Below are 21161 nucleotides of genomic sequence, written 5' to 3'. Positions count from 1 at the left end.
TGACCACCATGGTTGAAGAACAACTTCTCCCTGAACTCGACACTACGCCAACTGATGAACTATGCACACAACGAAGGTATCACAAAATGCTGGAGTAACTCAGCGGGACAGGCAGCATCTCAGGAGAGAAGGAATGGGTGACGTTTCGGGTCGAGACCCTTCTTCAGTCTCGACCCGAAACGTCACCCATTCCTTCTCTCCTGCGATGCTGCCTGACCCGCTGAGTTACTCCAGCATTGTGTGATACCTTCGATTTGTACCGGCGTCCGCAGTTATTTCCCAACAACCGCACACAATATTGTACGCCGTCCAATGCGCCTGCGCGTTAATTGGCGGTTGGGGAGGGTCTGGCGCGTGCGCATTGACCGCCTGGTGACGGAGCGAGCGGAGTTGCTGCTGTGTGTGTGAGAGTCGCTCGTCGTTATGAAAGGTGTTTGTGTGCTGCGTGGAGCCGGCGATGTCAGCGGGACCGTTAACTTCGAACAAGTTGTAAGTAACAGCAGTCGAACGATGAGGGAGATAATGCCCTCGTGTTTTTTTTCTGCAGCCGCGGTGGTTGTCGTTCAATGCGTCGACTCAGGGCCGTTTTTACAGCATTATGGGCTCCCGGGCAAAGCAGTGTACTGGGGCCCCCACCGTTACTCTCCCCCACCCCACTGTCGTGCCGGCGAAAAGCACTTACCGAAAAGCACTTAGCGATGGACTTAGGGTGCTACATTGTTGCGAAAAGCTTTACAGATCGCTGTGAGAAGCACTGAAAATGTTGCGGAAAAGGCACTTATTGAACCTACATTTTAAAAGTAGTATTTATTTATTGCAAGTCACTTAACATACACAGATCAGCATGGGGCCCCCGGGCAAGTGCCCATCAGGCCCATGCGTTAAGACGGCCCTGCGTCGACTCCGAAGCTGCCCGCCGGCCTGACAGGAAGTTGCACTTGACTTGGTGCTGGAGGGCGGCCTGCAACCGGAGCGACTGACTGAGCGGCGCCAATAAAACTCAAAAGAGCCAGTCTTGAGTCCAGGATCACCTCTCTTGACTTGTTGCGAGCCATGTTAGAACCAACAGAGGTTCTTGACAGAAGCAGATGACATACTGGTCGAAAGAAAGAGCCGACGGGATCAAGACTAGAGTAGCGATTTTGAATCCCAAATAGGCTACCTGCCATGTAGCAAAAGTCGTGTGTAAACAGAAAATATCAAGATCAAGTAGTAATGGTAGACGGGTGGTTTGTACTGGAAGGCTGCGTTGAGTGGAGTCACATAGAGGCCTTGTTTTATTTTCTGACCTAGACTAATTTACAGATGACACTAAACTTGGCTGCTTGATTTACAGTGAAGAAGAAAGCTATAGAATGCAGGAACAGATGATTAGTTTGGTCTGTTGTAGAAACTGTTGAGGGAGCGTAGGCTTAGAGGTTTAGCCATGAATGGTGGAGCTGGCGTGAAAGGCCTATTCCTGCTCTGCATTCTTAATTTGCAAATAATAGAATAGTCAAATTATGTTTGTCATAGTCATAAGTACAGTGTGATCCAAATATAATGATATTCTTTCTTGCAGCAACATTGGAGGCATATAGATGGATAAACACACACAGAAAACATACTTGTGCAAAATTCTGCAAGACAGTAAAATGACAAAAACTGCAAAAAATACATAAATGTGATTTTTTTTTTAAACAGGTCCATGCTTGTAGAAGAAGTGGTCCACAGTATTCTGTTGCTGAGGTAGAATTGGGGTTGTGTGGGTTGATTCAAGATATCGGGGAGGAACGGTGAGGAAAGAATGCCATGTTCTTTTGTTGAGGTGGTCTTTATAGGGGTGGAGATGTAATGCTAGAAATGTATGTGATATTAAATAAGTTACAGCTTGTGCTGTGTACTAGTCTGTCACAATATTGTGATACAATCAGATCTTTCAGGTAAAGGGTGCGGATGAACTTTAAATGGATGTTGCCTGGACTAGAAAGCTATAGCTGTGAAGAAAATTTGGAACTGAGACTGAGTGGAGATTTTATTGTGGGACCTAAGTGGATGCATAATATTTAGCCCATTTCCCTTGGTCAAAATCCAAGGGGTATAAATTAAAAGTAATTGGCAGCGGATTAGAGATGCGAGTACTAAGGATGGGGGGGGGGGGGGTGTAGTGGTGGGGGAAATCATCAAGAGAGATTTGGAACGTATTACATAAAGGGTAGAGAAGGCAGAGATTTGCATTATGTTTAGATAGCCACTAGATGTGTACTTAAATAACCAGAGCGAATAGAGCTACTGATTACATCCTGGCAGGTGGACTTAGCACCTCTTTGCTGTAAATTTTTCTGATTAAAGTCACTGTTTAATTTTGACCTTGTCCACCAGATGTTTTGACTTGTTTTGCTTAGTCATGCTTTGTAAGTCATATGAGAATTTAATCTCTATATGCAGAAAGGAACATAATTAGCAGTGTTTTGTTAACATTTGTGTGCAGGCGCTGAAAAGAAATTTGATTTCTAGCACTATGCCAGAGCATATCAGATTTTTGCTAAAGAACGACAGTAATAATTTATTTGAGATCACGCAATACGTTTGGACTATGTTCTTTTGGACATGTGCCAATTTTTGATAATTGCGTTGCTTGCAGCTGAATACAAAAAAATGTGGCTTACTCAATAACAAATTTTTTTTTCTTTGCGGATCAACTGAGAAAAATAATGATAGCAAATGACCTTTTATGTGCTTAAAATGTCAGCACATCTTAATAATTTGTATTTACAGCAGAATCCACTAAGAAATTGTGGATCATGGAAAATATCAGTGAAGGTTTTGGTTTTATATTCAAACCTCTCCTGAAAACTGGAGTATAATCCATCAGAACTGCGTGGTAATAATCTAGATTGTGCTCTTGTTAGGGTAGCATATTAAAAGCACAATTAAAAGCACAATTTTTTCTGCTCTACTATGTGGTTAAAGGGACCTCATTATGCTAGTGATGTGGCCAAGATTCATTTCTCAAATCAAAACCTATTTTATTATTGTTTAAGAGCTTCCTAAGCAGAAATCTGCTGATGTGTTTACAAGTTTTAAAGATGCCAATAACAATTGTTGTAGATGTTAAAGCTGGATACATAGATAAATAGACAATAGGTGCAGGAGTAGGGCATTCGGCCCTTCGAGCCAGCACCGCCATTCGATGTGATCATGGCTGATCATCCACAATTAGTACCCCGTTCCTGCCTTCCCCCTTATTCCTTGATTCCCCTTGCCCTAAGAGCTCTCTCTAACTCTTTTGAATGCATCCAGTGAATCGGCCTCCACTGCCTTCTGAGGCAGAAAATTTCATAAATTCACAACTCTCTGTGTGAAAAAGTGTTTCCTCATCTCAGTTCTAAATGGCCTACCTCTTATTCTTAAACTGTGGCCCCTGGTTCGGGACTCTCCCAACATTGGGAACATGTTTCCTGCATCTGGTGTGTCCAATCCATTAATAATTTTATATACATCTATAAGATCCCCTCTCGTCCTTCTAAATTCCAGTGAATACAAGCTCAGTCGCTCCATTCGTTCATCATAAGACAGTCCTGCCATCCCGGGAATTAACCTTGTGAACCTACGCTGCACTCCCTCAATAGCAAGCATGTCCTTCCTCAAATTAGGAGTCCAAAACTGCACACAATACTTCAGGTGTTGTCTCACCAAGGCCCTCTACAACTGCAGAAATACCTCTTTGCTCCTATGCTCAACTCCTCTCGTTATTAAGGCCAACATACCATTCGCTTTCTTCACTGCATGCTTACTTTCAGTGACTGATGTCCAAGGACACCCAGGTCTCGTTGTCCCCTTTTCCTAACCTGACACCATTCAGATAGTAATCTGGCTTCCTGTTCTTGCCACCAAAGTGTATAACCTCACATTTATCCACATTATACTGCACCTGCCATGCATTTGCCCACTCACCCAACCTGTCCAGGTCACCCTGCATCCTCGTAGCATCCTCTTCACAGTTCACACTGCCACCCAGCTTTGTGTTAGCTGCAAATTTGCTTATGTTACTTTTAATTCTTTCATCTAAATCATTAATCATTAATCAGCTGCAGTCCCAGCACCGAGCCTTGTGGCACCCCACTAGTCACTGCCTGCCATTCTGAAAGGGACCTGTTAATCCCCACTCTTTGTTTCCTGTCTGGCAAACAATTTTCTATACCTGTCAATACCCTACCCCCAATACCATCTTGCCCACTAATCTCCTGGATGGGACCTTATCAAAGGCTTTCTGAAAGTGAAGTGCACTACATCCACTGGCTCTCCCTTGTCCATTTTACTTGTTACATCTTCAAAAAATTCCAGAAATTAATCAAGCATGATTTCTCCTTTCTTAAATCCATGCTGACTTGGACTGATCCTGTTACTGCTATCCAAATGCAAATGTAAATGTAAAAAACCTTTATTGTCACTACACAAAGTACAGCAAAATTAAAGCAGTCCAGATGATGCAATCACACACAGCAGACAGTACAAAGGATAAACCTTTATCCATAACAAGCTAAACCTAATCTACTGAATTAAACAAACTGACCTCTAATATAATATAGACGAAACAATTGCAATACGGTCAAGGCAGTGTGCAGTGCAATCAAGACAGCAAGTTATTGCACAGCAATGAGAGCTAACATATTGCAAATGCATCGGTAGTGCCGTTTTTAAAAATAAAAATAAAAGAAATAATGTAATAATCGACCCCAGCATCTTCCCCACCACTGATGTCAGGCTAACTAATTCGCTAACATGGTCTCTAATTCCATGCTTTTTCCCTCCTTTCTTAAAAAATGGGATAACATTAGCTACCCTCCAATCCACAGGAACTGATCCAGAATCAACAGAACATTGGAAAATGATCATCAATGCATCCACGATTTCTAGAGCCACCCCTTGAGTACCCTGGGATGCAGACCACCAGGCCCTGGGGATTTATCAGCCTTCAATCCCATCAATCTACCCAACACCATTTCCTGGCTGATGTGAATTTCCTTCAGTTCCTCCGCCACCCTAGGTCCTCTGTCCCCTAGTACATCTGGGAGATAGTGTCTTCCTTAGTGAAGACAGAACCAAAGTATCTGTTCAATTCGTCTGCCATTTTCTTGTTCCCCATAATAAATTCATCTGTTGGAAAGAGATCTATAAATAAAACTTTCAAATGTTTGAGTTTTGATTTAGAGTTTTGAGTTCTTTGGAAAATTGGTCCTGATTGGTCTTGCCATTTTGGTGTGCACATCAAGGGAATTACATTTTTAATTGAAGCTTTTCAACTTTATTTAAATGGGCTGTTCATGTGTGAACCTAATTCTGTGGAAGTTTTGTTTCAATGCAAAGCATTTTATAAAATGCTTTATAAAATATGAGCTAATTAGGAAAATGGAAAAAAAATCTTGAATCAGAAATTGAAGTATTTTTGTTTTGGGGAGATGTGTTGTATGCATGGGATATATGGTTGCATTGGCATTACCATTGTGAAGTTTGTGACATTTCTAAAAAGTCTACCTGGTAGACCAGCATAAACGCTATTCAATAGAAGTGTAGCTTCTGCAGTTGCAAGCTATAATGATGTTGTTGAGTCCATCAGGTAGATTTGTGTTTGTGAGTTACCCTTTCATTTAACAACAAAAAGTAGTTGACCTTTGCATCACATCTTGAAGTCTGACATGTTCAAAAAGCCATTTAAGCACAACAGAACATTAAGTTGCTCAGTATAAATTGCCCACAATTGGTTTAAAGGAAAACAGATTGAAATAAAATGTAAGCTGGGAATGTTTGATCAGTTTATTATAAACAACGTTCCCGGAGCTTTTAATTAAGAAGAAAATTCTCGCCTTATTTGTCTCGTACAAAAAGCTGATGTGTTCCAGCTTACATTTCTACATTGCAACCAGTAATTTCCAACTACTGTCATTTTCCAAATGGCTTTATATAATCAGTTACTACTCAAATCTTGATTTTCAGGTAAGGGAGAGAAAGTTGGCAAACATGAATTGTGTTTGAAAATATTTTAGTACGTTATTTCAACAATAATACTCAACTCTTCACTTTCCAGTTTTTTCTGCAAATGGCAATTACAAATTTCTTAAATTCTGACATATATGTTTGAAATATATTTTAATGTTTTCTATTGCCCCTTTGCTGAAGATAGATATCAAATAATTGTTTATTGGTTTAATATAAATATGACCTTTTAAAATTGACAGGTCAGGAAAGAACGGAACTGGAGAAGGTGTCCTTGTAAACGTCAGTTAGTGGTAAGACTAGATGTTAGTAGTGAAATTAACTCCATAGATGAGGGAACTTTAGGATTAGAACTAAGTATTAAATAAGGATATCAAGAAAGATATATCATTACATATTGTCAAAAAAGCAGTTAAAATTGTGTATTAAATCTCTCTATCCCCCTCCTTCCCCAATTGTTTTATATTTTAAGAATAGGTAGGCATAGCATTATATATAATTGGAACCTACATAATTTGTTCCATTTTAGAATAATACATGAAATCTCCTATTTAACATTGCTGGAAAGTAAATGAACATGTTTTGAGTGTGTAAGAAGGAACTGCAGATGCTGGTTTAAACGGAAGATAGATACAAAAAGCTGGAGAAACTCAGCGGGGCAGGCAGCATCTCTGGAGAGAAGGAATGCATCGAGTAGCCTTTTCAGAGGTAGAAACTTTATATATTAGAACTTGCAAATTAGTGTTGTAAATACTTGAATGCTTCAGACTGACCCGCAACATCACCCATTCCTTTTCTCCAGAGATGCTGCCTATCCTGCTGAGTTACTCCAGCATTTTGTGTCTATCTTCGGTTTAAACCAGCATATGCTCTTCCTTCCTACACAGACCTACCACATGACATCTTTGAATGTCATTCTTTGAGTCATATTACTAACTTGAATATCTTTCAAACAGTGCCCTGAAGGTTTTCAAATTGGGCATAAAGAAACATCAGTCAATAGACAATAGGTGCAGGAGTAGGCCATTCAGTCCTTCGAGCCAGCACCGCCATTCAATGTGATCATGACTGATCATTCACAATCAGTACCCCGTTCCTGCCTTCTCCCCATACTCCCTGACTCCGCTATCTTTAAGACCCCTTTCTAGCTCTCTCTTGAAAGCATCCAGAGAATTGGCCTCCACTGCCTTCTGAGGCAGAGAATTCCACAGATTTACAACTCTCTGACTGAAAACGTTTTTCCTCATCTCCGTTCTAAATGGCCTACCCCTTATTCTTAAACTGTGGCCCCTGGTTCTGGACTCCCCCAACATTGGGAACATGTTTCCTGCCTCTAATGTGTGCAATCCCTTAATAATCTTATATGTTTCAATAAGATCCCCTCTCATCCTTCTAAATTCCAGCGTATACAAGCCTAGTCGCTCCAGTCTTTCAACATACGACAGTCCCGCCATTCCAGGAATTAACCTAGTGAACCTACGCTATGCGCCCTCAATAGCAAGAATATCCTTCCTCAAATTTGGAGACCAAAACTCCACACAGTACTCCAGGTGCGGTCTCACTAGGGCCCTGTACAACTGCAGAAGGACCTCTTTGCTCCTATATGCAACTCCTCTTGTCATAAAGGCCAACATGCCATTAGCTTTCTTCACTGCCTGCTGTACCTGCATGCTAACATTAAGTGACTGATGAACAAGGACACCCAGATCTCTTTGTACTTCCCCATTTTCTAACTTTACACCATTCAGATAATAATCTGCCTTCCTGTTCTTTCCACCAAAGTGGATAACCTCACATTTATCCACATTAAACCACATTAAACTGCATCTGCCATGCATCTTCCCAATCACACAACCTGTCCAAGTCACCCTGCAACCTCATAGCATCCTCCTCACAGTTCACACTGCCACCCAGCTTTGTGTCATCTGCAAATTTGCTAATGTTACTTTTAATCCCTTCATCTAAGTCATTAATGTATATTGTAAATAACTGTGGTCCCAGCACCGAGCCTTGTGGTACCCTACTAGTCACTGCCTGCCATTCTGAAAGGGACCCGTTAATCCCTACTCTTTGTTTCCTGTCTGCCAACCAATTTTCTATCCATGTCAGCACCCTACCATGTTCTCTAATCTTGCCCACTAATATCCTATGTGGGACCTTATCAAAGGCTTTCTGAAAGTCAAAGTACACTACATCCACTGGCTCTCCCTTGCCCATTTTCCTAGTTACATCTCAAAAAATTCCAGATTCAAAAAAAAAGCATGATTTCCCCTTCGTAAATCCATGCTGACTCGGTGCTTTACTGCTATCCAAATGTTCCGCAATTTCTTCTTTTATAATTGGCTCCAGCATCTTCCCCACCACTGATGTCAGGCTAACTGGTCTATAATTTCCTGTTTTCTCTCTCCCTCCTTTCTTAAAAAGTGGGATAACATTAGCTACCCTCCAATCCACAGGAACTGATCCTGAATCTGTAGAACTTTGGGAAATGATCACCAATGCGTCCACGATTTCTAGAGACACTTCTTTAAGTACCCTGGGAGTCGGACCATCAGGCCCTGGGGATTTATCAGCCTTCAGTCCCATCAGTCTACCCAACACCATTTCCTGCCTAATGTGAATTTCCTTCAGTTCCTCTGTCACCCTAGGACCTCTGTCCACTAGTACATCTGGGAAATTGTTGGTGTCTTCCTTAGTGAAAACAGATCCAAAGTACCTGTTCAACTTGTCTGCCATTTCCTTGTTCCCCATAATAAATTTACCTGCTTCTGTCTTCAAGGGACCCACATTTGTCTTAACTATTTTTTTCCTCTTCACGTACCTAAAAAAGCTTTTACTATCCTCCTTTATATTCTTAGCTAGCTTACCTTCCAACCTCATCTTTTCTCCCCGTATTGCCTTTTTAGTTATCTTCTGTGCTCTTTAAAAGAGTCCCAATCCTCTGGCTTCCCGCTCATCTTTGCTATGTTATACTTCTTCCCCTTTATTTTTATATAATGTCCTTGACTTCCCTTGTCAGCCATGGTTGCCTCTTACTCCCCTTAGAATCTTTCTTCCTCTTTGGAATGAACTGATCCTGCACCTTCTGTATTATTCCCAGAAATACCTGCCATTGTTGTTCCACCGTCTTCCCTGCCAGGGTATCTTTCCAGTCATCTCTGGCCAGCTCCTCTCTCATGCCTCCATAGTTCCCCTTGCACAACTGCAATATTGACACTTCCGATTTTCCCTTCTCCCTCTCAAATTGTAGATTAAAACTGATCATATTATGATCGCCATTTCCTAATGGCGCTTTTACCTTGAATTCTCTTATCAAATCTGGTTCATTACACAGCACTAAATCCAGAATTGCCTTCTCCCTGGTAGGCTCCAGTACAAGCTGCTCTAAGAATCCAAATTGGAGGCACTCTACAAACTCCCTTTCTTGGGGACCATTACTAAGCTGATTTTCCCTGTCTACCTGCATGTTGAAATCTCCCTTAACCACCGTAGCATTACCTTTGCGACATGCCTATTTTAACTCTTGATTCAACTTGCACCCTATATCCAGGCTACTGTTTGGGGGCCTGTAGATAACTCCCATTAGGGTCTTTTTACCCTTACAATTCCTAAGTTCTGTCCATACTGATTCTACATCTCCTGATTCTATGTCACCCCTTGCAAGGGACTGAATATCATTCTTTACCAACAGCGCAACCCCATCCCCTCTGCCCACCTGTCTGTCTTTTCGATAGGTCGTATACCCCTGAATATTCAGCTCCCAGCCCTGGTCCTCTTGCAGCCATGTCTCTGTAATTCCCACAACATTATACTTGTCAATATCTAACTGAGCCTCAAGCCCATCCACTTTATTTTTTATACTTCGCGCATTCAAATACAACACTTTAACTTCGGTATTCACCTCCCCTCTCACACCAGTCACTCTTGGCCCTGACCGTACTCTCTTATCCCTTCTCGAACTTTCCCATTAATTCGGGACTCTTTTGCAACTTTTCCTGTAATCACTTCCCCTTTAACTCCATCTTTATATTCCCAATTTGTCAACTCCCCCCATTATTTAGTTTAAACCCACACGTGTAGCACTAGCAAACCTGCCTGCCAGAACGCTGGTACCCCTCCAGTTAAGGTGTAACCCGTCCCTTTTGTACAGGTCACCCCTACACCAGAAGAGATCCCAATGGTCTATAAATCTAAATCCCTGCTCCCTGCACCAGCCTCTCAGCCATACATTCATATCCTCTATCTCCCTGTTCCTGCCCTCACCAGCACGAGGTACAGGAAGCAGTCCAGAGATAACCACCCTTGAAGTCCTGCTCTTCAGTCTACTTCCTAACTCCTTAAATTCACGATGCAGAACCTCCTTCCTCTTCCTCCCGACATCGTTCGTGCCCACGTGCACAACTACTTCTGGCTGTTCACCTTCCCCCTCGAGGATGTACATATTTTTGGAGGTAATATTACTCCAAAGTCACTGTACATATTTTGGAGGTCACTGTACATATTTTTGGAGGTAATACTACTCAATCGATTAGAGCTGCCAGTTTTCAGCCATTGACATTTCAAATCCTGGATGATTGCACCTTAATTTTTAGATGTGGACATCTGAGACTCACTGGTCAACAAAGGGTGTCACATTTGCACTGCATAACGCATGGAGGTCTGAAATAGAGCTGAATCATAATGGGAGTTGGGTTGTCACTTGGGTCCTACTTGAGATCTGACCTGTTGCAGAATCTGAGGCATTAAATGGATATTCTAAACTTGTAGACTTAGAGGCATGAACGTGATATTAAGTGGCATAGGTGAGTAGATGGTACATAATTGGAAATGGTCATTGCCTACTATATCTGTGGCATGAATGTGCTGGTCATCACCTCATGCCTGAATTGTTAGTTTGTACTGCTTTAATTTCTGAGATTTTAATGAAATATTGTGCAAAAAATACCACTTTTATCCCATTGCAAGGAAGTGCACTGAAACAGCTGATGTTTACCTAAAGCACTGCTCTGAGGAACTCTTGCAGTCATATCCTGGGGCTGAGATGATTAACTTCCAATCACAATCATACCTTTTTGCCAAGTATGTTTTGTAACATACGAGGAATTTCATTTGCCATACAGTCAGAACAATAAAAAGCAACAAACCACACAAAATACATTTCAACATGAACATCTACCACAGTGACTCCTCCACATTCCTCACTGTGATGGAGGCGAAAAAAAAGTTCAATCTCTCCCCCCTTTGTCCTCATCTCCTTCCTAAAAGAAAGTCTGTTCTGTGTTTGGACTGAGGCTGACGGGAAGTCTGGAACTGAGTGGCACTGGGCTCTAAATGGACACCATCAAGTCTTGTGCATTTGTCAAACATGGGCAAGAAAACTTACACACCATTTGCCCTTCATCCTCAGCTGATGTGTCTTTATTTTGTATAACATTTGGAAGAAGGCACAAAATAATTATGGGTGAGAGATGTTGTCCAACATCAAGGGTGATCTGATAACACGATCACTGATGAATCTTACAGATGCTCCATGTGTGGCATTATTATTGTGCAAAGTGGGATGTACTTGGAGCAGATCTGGTAGCTCAGAATTGTCTTTACAAAGGCACTGTTGGCCATCAGTAGCAGAAATGTACTCCAAAATCACCTGTAACCTTGTGACCCAACAGACCTATTGGATTTGGGTCAGAGGATAGTTTGAGATTATTCAGTCAAAGATGAGGATGACTGTCCAGAATCTCATATTTTGGTTCAAGATACATTTAGTGAATATTCAATGAAATTAATGTTCTTTGTTTAATGTACTTTCTAAGTTAAATGGAAATGCATCCATTATTGGGCCTGAATTCCCTGGATGTGGAATTTCTTTAATGATCCTGGTATTTGTGCCGGTTTCTTGTGAAATATTTGCTCTCTTGCACTGTAGGTTTGCAAGTTGTCTTTTGTTTGATACCCATTTGCTTTTGTAAAATTTAACTTGACGCATCAAGTTGGGTATAACGGAGAACCTGAGTTTGGGTGGCACAGTGGCTCGGCTGGTAGAGCTGCTGCCTCGCAGCACCAGAGACCTGGGTTCGATCCATAGTTTGGGTGTTGTCCGTGTGGGGTTTGCACATTCTCCCAGTGACTGCGTGGGTTTCCCTTGTATGGTCTGGTTTCTTCCCACATCCCAAAGATGTGTGGTTTTGTAGGTTAATTGGCCTCTGTCTATTTTTCCTTGTGTCGGGAGTAGATAAGAAAGTGGGATAACATAGAACTAATGTGGTTGGTGACCGATGATGGGGATGGGCTGAAGGCCCTGTATCCATGCTGCATCTTTAAACTAAACTGTCTACTTTATTAAAATAAAAGACCATAAATGAGCCTATAATTAGACAGCCAAAAAAACCGGAATAAATGTTGCAAAATTGTTAACTTTAGCTTAAAACACCTAGAATGGGAGCACCTCCAAATGTCTTCAGTTATCATTTATTGCAACAGAACAGTTGGAATCCAGATCTGAAAATGTTCCTAATTTTAAATAATGTGGGGAGCTATACAGCAGAACAATCCAAATGAAGCTCTGACTCTAAGCAGATCTTGTTCTTCTCAAAATCAATAGTTTAACACTGATGTACAAAAGTGTACTTTAGGGTGCACTGATGACACCGATTGAAATCAAATGATTAAAGGCTGACCCAAAGGATATTGAATGGGCTTGGGCAGCATTGTATTTTGCATGTAAACAAAGTTGGCTAAAGTTGTGATTGTTAGTTTGTTGCCTCTTTGTGTACTATGAACAAAACATTTTTTTGAAACGTTTCTGGTGTATAGGTTTTCAATATAAACAGGTAATCTGCCATCTTGGAAACATTTTACAAATTATCTTGCATTTTATTCAAACATCTGCATTTAGTAGGGTTTTAAATGAGTGGCACCTATGCATTGTTTTTCAAGTTAGTTGGGGAAATTAGGTTTTCTTGAGTCTTGTCAAATTATTTACTTTTAACAACGATACCACTACTCTATCCTGCTCACTAATTATCAGGCAACTCAAAACATAGCCTCCACACTGAACACTGAAGCAATCATTACAAGTTAATATGTGATGATTTTGCCAATTAAATTGATCATAGGTTACCTTTGGAGGCTGTCTGTGGTCTAACTGCTTCTACAGATTAATATTGAAATGTATCTTAAGTACTGCTGAAGCAATTATGCTTTTTTTATTATGGAATTTGTTTCTAGTCAGACGAACCTGTGACAATGACAGGAAGCATCACTGGGTTAACCCCTGGGAAACATGGATTCCACGTTCATGCTTTTGGAGATAATACGAATGGTATGGACTGAAATTTCTTGTTCCAACTGGTTCATCAAGCAACATCTTTTCACAGAACCATGCTGACTTCACCCTAATTTATTGTGTGCTTCTAAGTATTTAGAAACGTCGTCCTTTGGACTCTTAAAATCTTACCAATCACTGAAGTCGGGCTAACTGGCCTATAGTTTCCATTCTTCTACTTCGCTCCCTTCTTAACAGTGGAGTAATATTTGCAATTTTCCAATCATTTGGAACCATCCCTGACTCTAGTGATTCTTGAAAGATCATAACTAATGCCTGCACAATCTCTAAACCCACCTCTTTCAGAACCTGGGGTGCAGTCCATCCAATCCAAATGACTTATCCACTTTCAGATCTATCAGCTTACCAAATACCTTCTCCTTAGTAATACCTACTCCACTAACTTCCACGCCCTGACTGTTGAATTTTCAGCATGTTGCCGGTGTCTTCCACTGTGAAGACTGATGCAAAAAACGTATTCAATTAAACGGTCATTTCTTTATTTCCCATTATCACTTCTTCAGCATCATTTTTCAGTGGTCCAAAGTCCACACTTGGCTCTTTCATACTCTTTATATATCTGAAGAAACTTTTGCTATCCTCTTTTATATTATTGGCTAACTTACTTTCATATTTCATCTTTTCTCCCTGTATTGCCTTTTTAGTTACCTTCTGTTTTTTAAAATGTTTCCCAATCCTCCATCTTCCCACTTATCTTTGCAATGTTATACCTTCTATTTTAGTCTTATGCTGTTTTTGACTTCCTTTGTCAGCCACAGTCACCTCATTCTCCCGTTAGAATCTTTCTTCTTCTTTGGAACGAAAAGATCCTGCGTCGTCCGAATTGTTCCCAGAAATTCCTGCCATTGATGTTCTACTGTCATTCTTGCTATTCCTTTCCAATCAACTTTAGCCAGCTCCTCCCTCATGCCTTTGCTCATCACCTTGCTCATCAAGACGTATCTGATTTCATCTTTTCCCTCTCAATTTGCAGGTTGAATTTTATCATATTATGGTCACTACCAATTGGTTCCTCTACCTTCAGCTCCCTAATCAAATCTGGTTCATTACTACACAATACCAGATCCAGAATTGCCTTTTCCCAGGTTGGCACAACTGCAAGCTTGTCTAAGAAACCAACTCATAGGCAGGCACTCTACAAATTTTCTCTCTTGGGGTCCAGTACCAATCTGATTTTCCCAGTCTATCTGCATATCGAAATCCCCCATGACCACTGTAACATTGCCTTTCTCACATGCCGATTGTATCTCCTGATGTAATTTATACCCTACTTCCTGGCTACTGTTTGGTTGCCGGTAAATAACTCCCATCAGGGTCGTTTTATCCTTTCTCAGCTCTACCTAAAGGATTCTACATCCTATGTCACCCCTTGATAAGGACTGAATTTAATTCCTTTCCAGAAGAGCTACCCCACCCCCTCTGGCCACCTGTCTGCCTTTTCGATAGGACGTATAACCTTGGATATTCAGCTCCCAGCTCAGATACTCTCTCAGCCACATCTCTGTAATGCCCACAATGTCATACCTACCAATTCCTAATTGAGCTATAAAATTATCCACTTTATTCTGTATACTATGTGCATTCAAATATAACAGTTTAGTTTGGTATTCACCGCCCCTCTTCTCACATTGGTCCCGATTTTACCTGTCTTTAGTCTCTCATCCCTTCTTAAACTTTCTGTCCAATTGCTTCTTGAGAATTCAGTAACCTCTCCTGCACTGTCCTTCCCTTTAACTTCATCCATACATTTCCAATTTGTTGACCCCCACCCTCCCCGCTATTTAGTTTAAAGCCCTATCTATGGCCCTGGTTATGAGGCTGGCCAGGACCCTGATCCCAGCTGGATTCCAGTGTAGTTCGTCCCTTTATTCCTTCAACTTCAATCTTTCCTTGACTTTCTCAAACATCTGACATTAAGTCTAAATATACACATCAGTGCCACATTTTAACCCTTACCCAGCATAACTGAAAAGGTTTGTGATCAATTAAATGAAATATTGTTTGTCTTGTTTAGATGTCCTAACTTAATTATTGATTCATTATCTTGTATTTGTATACAAAATAGGTTGTATCAGTGCAGGACCACATTACGACCCTTTTACAAAAAAGCATGGTGGACCAGCTGACGAAGAAAGGTGAGCTTTTCTATGAACTTTGCATGTAAAGTAATCATTTTTGTAAGAGTACGGCTGAATGCATTTTTAACTTTATGTCTATAGTGCAAACATGGACATATTTATTGCCTTTTGTTCAAGATAACCTGGTTCATTTTAAATATTGACTTTCTTAATTTTGGTATTGCTTTCATTTTATAATATTGTTGATTGCAGTACTGTGTTCGATTTCTTCCTTCTGTAGCTAAGGATTTATTTAGTACATATAGAAAAATCTGGATAATATTTGGGCATTGACTAATAAAGTGGCAAGTAAAATTTGCACCTCCATAAGTGGAAGGCAACCAATTGTAATGTCCAGCCACCTCCGTATAACATTCAATGACATGGTGAAAAGGAGACACAACTGAATGCAGATGCTGGAACCTGGAGCAACTCGGTGGGTTATAGACAATGAGACAATAGACAATAGGTGCAGGAGGAGGCCATTCGGCCCTTCGAGCCAGCACCGCCATTCAATGTGATCATGGCTGATCATTCTCAATCAGTACCCTGTTCCTGCCTTCTCCCCATACCCCCTGACTCCGCTATCCTTAAGAGCTCTATCCAGCTCTCTTGAATGCATTCAGAGAATTGGCCTCCACTGCCTTCTGAGGCAGAGAATTCACAGATTCACAACTATCTGACTGAAAAAGTTTTTCCTCATCTCAGTTCTAAATGGCCTACCCCTTATTCTTAAATGGTGGCCCCTTGTTCTGGACTCCCCCAACATTGGGAACATTGGGTTGAGTAGCAATAGTAGGGGGAAAGGAATAGTCAACTGAGTGGAAAGGGAAGATTGCTAGTTTATGAAGAGAAGAAGGGGCGTGGTGAAACATAAGAAAGAGATGATTGGTGGCTTCTTGACTGGGCCAAGAAACAGAGACAAGATGGCAATGAAGGCAAGTAGCTGTAACGGTAACAAATTCTCAACAGAAGTTGAACTTGGACAACTATAGCTATGCTTCAAGAGCAGGCAGTAGGTTGCTGTTGCTTAGCAAGTGACCCACCATTCCACTCCACATTGCCTTTCCATTGGGTTGTTTTTGTCAGATTTCACCATGTCACATCGTTCAGTTATTGTGTTTTTTAGTGTATTTTTTTCCACTGAATTCAAAGCTAACATTCAGTGTTAGTATTGGTGTTCCAGATTGAATTAGTTATTTTAATGGCTCATTCCATAAATGGTTGTAGCACATATTCTTGATTAAGATGTAAAGAAGTAAAGATAAAACAAGACAGTACATTTCTTGTTCTCTGGTAGTGTGAAGGTGATACTCCCCTGAAGTGCCTTCTGTTGTGTTAAAGTGTAATCAATTGCAAGTTAACATGAAATTAACATGAAATACTGCAAGGTTATAGTGAAGTAACCTTTTATTGGTAAAACAAAACTGAATAGATTTTTATTTGTAATTCATTATAGACATGTTGGTGATCTTGGCAATGTGGTGGCGAATGACTCTGGAGTGGCCACTATTGAAATGACGGATAAAATGATCAGTCTATCAGGAGAAATGTCCATTATTGGTCGTACACTTGTGGTAAGTATTCAAATTTGTGGACTAATAGTTGTTATTTCATCGAAAAATCTAACACTGAGAAACTAACCAGAGGTCTACAAAATTGACTGATAATAGTTGCTCCAATTTTTGTAAAATCTAATCTCTTGGATTTTTTAAATCTCCCTGTGATCAACAAATACATTGTGTTGTGGTTTATCAAGGGTGGAAGAGGTCAGTGAAAGGTGAAAGAACGTGCTTGACATGCTCCCTACTGCAAATGAAGAAGACTGCAGCCTTGGCCTGTCCATTACTTTTTGGTGACTTCTATGTAGAAATCAATTTACAAACTCTTTTTTTCAAGTAATGTGATACTTTGCATTGTGGTCTCATTCCAAATTGAATGAAAAGAGGAAGTTAAACTGAAGAAGGAAAAAAATTAAGTTAGTGTTCACAAGGATTCTGTACTTTGAGACATTTGCAATAGGTTTTCCTTTATGCAGATCATTTTGAGTAATTAATTGTTGTTGTAAAATGTGAACCTGCAATGTAGAGTATGTTGGAACAGGTCCTCTTTGTTAGCTGTGGATTATATTTGCACGAGGAGTGAGATATTAAGCAGGGGTATTATCTTTGGTCGACCTGAAAGATATTATCGACCACGTCAAAGTATATTTGTGTCCTGGCCACTATTGCACAAAGATTGACACAAAAAGCTGGAGTAACTCAGCTTTGGAAACGCAGCATCTCTGGAGAGGAATGGGTGACGTTTTGGGTCGAGACCCTTCTTCAGACCCGAAAGGTCACCCATTCCTTCTCTCCAGAGATGCTGTGTGTCCCGCTGAGTTGTCTATCGTCAGTTTAAACCTGCATCTGTAGTTCCTTCCTACGCACTATTACACAATTGTGCTTATGAATATAAGTTTACACAATCTGTAATGTCCATAAGCTACCATGTTTCCTACAGTACAAAAGACTGGCTGTAAAGCATCTAGGGATTTTGAGAAGCACATTTGTTACTACTGTTTATTTCTCTCATGAGCTTGGAAATGGCCTTTCAATGTAACACTAATGTGATTTTATTTTATGAAGGTTCATGAGAAAGAAGATGACTTGGGCAAAGGAGGAAATGCAGAAAGCACCCGAACAGGAAATGCTGGAATACGCTTAGCCTGTGGTGTGATTGGAATTGCCAGTGAATGAAATGTGATATCTCCTGGGGTTAGCGGTGATAATTGACCCATCATTTTTCTTAGGTCGGCAAGCTAAATTTATTGGTAGCTATTAGTTTAATGTACAGCTAATTTGAATGTCAAATTATTCACTATAACATGGAAGTATGTAATTTAATCAAAACCAGTGAGTCTGTGCTTTAAATTTGTTAAAAGTACATTGGATAAATTGTAAATACAGAATTTGAAGGTCATATTCTGTGGATCGTGATTGCTAGCCTCAACGCTTGTTTTGCAATATAAAAAATGCAAGATGTACAGCTCTAGGTGGAAGCACTGAGCAATGCATTGTCTAATAAATCAAATAAAGTGTCCTTGGCTTTCAGTATCAAAACTTTCATAAACAACAAGCTTCATTATTGAGAATTGTATAGCTATCTTGAGCTTGCGTAAAAGTATGGTGGACTATAAGGTGGTATTTTTCTACTACAAACTGCCTAATTTGGCTACTTTATTTATTAGAAAATGCCAATTTTGAATCTCCAGTACAACCTCAGGAAACATTTACTCAGTGGAGATGGTTACAAGGAAGTGCGTGTGCAGCATAATTATTATCAAGTACCTTGAACAAAGCTACTGGTGTTGAACAAAGCTACTGGTGTATTTATGAAAAATTGTTTGTTACTATTCAGCTCCATTCTAATTTGTAATACCAATTACTGAAATTTTGGCAAGACTCGCTTTTATTGCCCATGCAAATCACCCTTTTATGATGATTCCAAGCTACATTTTTGACCATTGTGGTCCTCGTGTAAATTGCACGATTTTGACTAGTGACAAGGAAGGAACATTGATTTTCCAGACCTCCCAACCCTTCTGAATTTGGCGGAAAGTTTCTACTTTCTTATTTCATTTCCGCCATTCCGATTTCGTCTCATTTTTCTGTAAAACACATGCCTCGCTGCTCGCCTCGCCCCGTCACTGGCCCGGCATCGCCGCTGTACTTGCCTCGCCTCGCCGCTAGCCTGGCCATGCCGCTGTACTCACCTCGCAGCTGGCCCGACCTCACCGCTCGCCCGGCCTTGCCTTGTCGCTGGCCCGGACCCACCTCGCCTCTCGTTGCTGACCGCTGGCCCAGCCTCACCTCGCTGCGGAGGCCCGTTGATGTTGAGAGGGGATATGGGGACGGAGGGGGTTTGGGTGCAGTGGAGTGGGAGGAGGGAGTGAGGGTCGGGGGGGTGGTGGAAGGGAGGGGGACAGTGAGGGTGGGGGAGTGGATTGGAGGGGTGGGGGAGAGTGGGGGGGGGGAGAAGAGGGGTGGGGGGGGAAGTAGGGTTAGGGGGATATGGACCGTTGTGATTTGCTGCAAGTATGTCTTCAATTAAATTAGGTATGTGCAGTTTTTTAAATTAAACTCTTTCTTCATAACTCAGTCATACATTTTATGACCATTGATCTTTTATTCAATGCCAATGGGATGTGTAAGGAAAAAGCAAAATAGAAAAAAACAAAAAAAAACATTTTTTTCTTTGTTGTAAAAGGTATTTCTGTTCAATAACCTTTCTATAATAGTAGAATATACATGATAGGCCTGACATTGTACATGTAGTCCAAGAACTAGACTGTTGAAAATAATAGTTGTTTTTCACACGTGAATGTACGTGCATTTGGCGTGCATACTTTTTTTTGCTGAAAAGTTGTATTACGCTCCATATTATGAATTTTGATGTAAAATTCTGAATTTTGGACCTCAAAATTCTGAATTTGTAAAATCAAATGTTGGGAGGTCTGGATTTTCATTCTAAGTTAAGATTGTGTACACTGTTCAGAATTTGCAGATTGTTTTCATATCCTGGATGCTGATGTCCTTTGGTTATTAGAGATTGTAGGGATGCTGTCAAAAGTGGCAAGTTACAGTTGTTTTTGTACATAGAATGCATTTACTCAGTGGTGATGATCAGGTAGGCTGTTATAGTATTTTTCCAGAGATTGGTAATAAGTTTCATTGATGAATAGATTTGTTAATGGACAAGTAGAGACTCTGCCAAATACATTGTCTTTTTTACAGATTGGCCACGTATTCAGTGATAAATGATTAACATGAAATAGTACTTGTGATTGGGAAAAAATTAGGCGGTTAATGGTGACCATTGAATGTTATGAGACTTCAGTTGTATATAGTTGGAAGAGTTGTAGCTAAACCTGAATGTCATGTGGAGTGGACTTTGTTGGGTTGCAATTATTTAACATTCCCATTGAAGTTTCCATCCCCAATGCAGCAGTGGACAATTGGCTTTTGGACTGTAGAGGAAGGTGTACAAGAATCCCAGATGATAGTTCCAGGCCAATAATTTCAATGCATCAGCACTATCGCCATATTTCTTCTTAACAAATTAATCTATTGTTATTGGCTGCCACGAACATTGGCACTCTCCCCAACCACCATTTAAGATTAAACTTGGAGCATTTGAACCTGTTTACTGAGAGTTCCTCAGAGACTTCCTGCTCAGTTTATCACTATCATGTCTGGGGTTTTAATATGCTTAATCAAAGATGATGATGTGTTATTTCTTGAACTCGCATGGGCATCATTGGAACAATGCAGGAAGGGAAAGAAAGAGCTCAGACAGTGGCACAAAATTCTAGTGCTGGCAATGGGAAGCTTGGGCTGAATGGAGGTGTCTTGCGAACTGGTTAACCTGCTTTTTGTTTCTTTGACGTGGAAAAGACCATCACTCGTACTGAAGCAGTCCACGAGATTGGTGAAGCAGCAATTTATTTTACTTCCAGTTGGTATGTTTTAGTTTCTGGAGGTACAAGGACAGCTATTGCATTTGCAACAACTCCTCCCCTTCATGTGCAACACCGTCTTTATACCCCAGAAACCCAAATATTCCGTATGATAACGCAGCAGTTCACTTGTACTTCTAATTAAATGTTAAAATTGAACTCGATGTGTCTCCATCTATCAAGCAAATCAAATGAAGATTTGATGACTTCTCCAAATACTCCACAT

At 40.7% G+C, this 21161-nt stretch overlaps 1 protein-coding gene across 1 annotated transcript; it reads left to right on the top strand.

Annotated features, from left to right (window-relative positions):
* The first annotated feature begins 345 nt into the window (after positions 1–345).
* LOC144598660 (superoxide dismutase [Cu-Zn]-like) lies at positions 346–18539 on the top strand. The gene is made up of 5 exons (XM_078408888.1): positions 346–489; positions 13204–13297; positions 15387–15456; positions 16898–17015; positions 18066–18539. Exons 1-5 carry the CDS (start codon positions 424–426, stop codon positions 18174–18176), a joined length of 459 nt encoding a protein of 152 aa, XP_078265014.1. The 5' UTR covers positions 346–423; the 3' UTR covers positions 18177–18539.
* Positions 18540–21161: the final 2622 nt, after the last annotated feature.

Source organism: Rhinoraja longicauda, chromosome 12 (assembly GCF_053455715.1).
Source record: "Rhinoraja longicauda isolate Sanriku21f chromosome 12, sRhiLon1.1, whole genome shotgun sequence".
Lineage (NCBI taxonomy): Eukaryota > Metazoa > Chordata > Chondrichthyes > Rajiformes > Arhynchobatidae > Rhinoraja > Rhinoraja longicauda.
Note: the sequence above shows the minus strand (reverse complement) of the source record. Positions and strands in the feature narration are given on the sequence as shown.

Bases quoted from the DNA above. Each gene is read 5' to 3' on its own strand.
- LOC144598660 (XM_078408888.1), top strand. From the start codon at position 424: ATGAAAGGTGTTTGTGTGCTGCGTGGAGCCGGCGATGTCAGCGGGACC. The intron at 490-13,203 runs GTAAGTAACAGC...ATTTGTTTCTAG, and splicing joins CCGTTAACTTCGAACAAGTT to TCAGACGAACCTGTGACAAT. The intron at 15,457-16,897 runs GTGAGCTTTTCT...AATTCATTATAG, and splicing joins GGACCAGCTGACGAAGAAAG to ACATGTTGGTGATCTTGGCA.